General features: G+C 41.2%; 1 protein-coding gene across 2 annotated transcripts in view; it reads right to left on the reverse strand.

Moving 5' to 3' along the window:
- The window catches only part of LOC107693348 (coiled-coil domain-containing protein 85A-like), a 33,054-nt gene extending 31,639 nt beyond the window's left edge, over positions 1-1,415 (reverse strand). Inside the window, exon 1 of one of the 2 annotated variants that reach the window (XR_001634738.1) lies at positions 572-1,412. Coding sequence is in view for 1 of the 2 variants with exons in the window: in XM_016492731.1 (XP_016348217.1) it covers positions 572-811 (240 nt within the window). In the remaining variant the exon portion in view is untranslated. Of the gene's footprint in view, positions 1-571 lie in introns of both variants that reach the window. The other variant, XM_016492731.1, reaches the window with a different exon arrangement.
- Between the last annotated feature and the right edge of the window lie 257 nt (positions 1,416-1,672).

A 1,672-nucleotide genomic window follows, 5' to 3' on the forward strand; every position in this document is an offset into this window, starting at 1 on the left:
AACACACAGAAGCATTTAAAAAAACATTATAATTATTTATTAAAAATATTAAAATAATATATTATTATTACATATATTTTTTATGTTATTGTAAATCATGGTTGTAACTTGACTTGTCAGGTTCTACTTTATACAGGGCCTACTTTACACATCTGTCTACAAACAATTATTTTTTGTTTATTTTTTTCCCCATAAGACAAGTTGCCATGTACTGTTCTATGACAAAATTACATTTAAGAGGTACCCCGGGGACCTTTAGCCACATTATACCTCATCATAAAGAACTGTATGTGCTAGGAGCTACATATTTAGAAAATGTGAAGATAAAAAGAAAAACTATTTAAAGCTACAAAACATGAAAGGTCAGAGGTGAAAAGCTTTAACTGCTGTCAAGGCCACAGGACGGTTTAAAAAAATAGTTATTTTACACAAACATTTAAAAATAATAAAATAAAATTAGCTTTTGTTTGTTTGGTACCAAAAGCGATGTGGTATTCATAATCAAAAGTGAACTAAGTGAAGAAGGGTTAATGCAATCACACCCTGTCACCTGAACACAGGCTCGCCTTACCTTCAGCCCCCGTATCTCGTTGAGATGCTGCTGAAGCCTGCGGTTCACCTCTCGGATGAGATTGCTGTGGTCCACTATGACGCTCATCTTCTCAGCTTCGGCTCTGCGGAGCCGGCGAACCAGCTCCTCTTTGCTCCATTTCAGAAGCTCCTCATCCGTAAGTTTGGAAAGGTCCTCTGAGGGACCTTCTGCGCTCTTGGATATGCTCGACTGCAGATGAGCCTGGGTGGGCTTTTCCATTCTTCCGAGCAACTTAATATTGAAGTGCTAGGCTATAAAACAAATTGCCGACAAGCCTGTCGACAAATCCTTCGTTCGCACTTTCCTGCAAATTCCCTCTTGTTAGAATCGAATTTTTGAGACTACAATTTTAACGATAACTGTTCTGTCCATGCTGTCCCCTCTGAAGACAGGGATGCAGCCCTAGAGTACCGGCGAATACTTCTCCTCCTTATGCACTTGCTGTACGGGTGGACCCTCTGTCTCTACGGCAGAGACTCGGTGTGTTTCCATCTGTCCGTGAGCATCCTGTCCAGCTCAGTGTGGTGCTGAACCCGCGCATGAAGAAGGCGCACGGCTGGTCGCTTCTGTGCGCAGGGTGCGTGACAGCAGCCTCTCAAATTGCTCGACTGGCTGAGTTGTGATATTTCTCTCTCCCTCTCGTTCGCTCTCGGTTCCGCCACACGCCCCCTGATCTTGGAGACAGCTAACTTTTTGTTATTGGGCGCCACCTGGTGGTGTTAAATCAAGCCTACATCAACCTGACCATTTTATGGTTTTTCTCAGTCACTTTGGTACATTTCTTGCAACAATCTTAATATTTGCAAACAATAATGTGCATTTCTCAAAACAATTCGTACAAACAGGACCACACAATGGATTACTTGCAAGTAACTTGCTCAAAATCCTTAGTTCATCTCTCAAAAGTAATTATTTATGCCTGTGAAGATTTCAGTGCCATCAGAATGACATGTCCTTGTGTCGTTGATCTATGGCTACGGTTTTGATGACATAGACTGAAAATGCACAAATGCACTTATCCTGTATGATATGTCAATAGTACAAATGTACACATTACTGTATGTGTGGGGGATATATATA

Source organism: Sinocyclocheilus anshuiensis, unplaced genomic scaffold, assembly GCF_001515605.1.
Source record: "Sinocyclocheilus anshuiensis isolate Anshui unplaced genomic scaffold, SAMN03320099.WGS_v1.1 scaffold193, whole genome shotgun sequence".
Lineage (NCBI taxonomy): Eukaryota > Metazoa > Chordata > Actinopteri > Cypriniformes > Cyprinidae > Sinocyclocheilus > Sinocyclocheilus anshuiensis.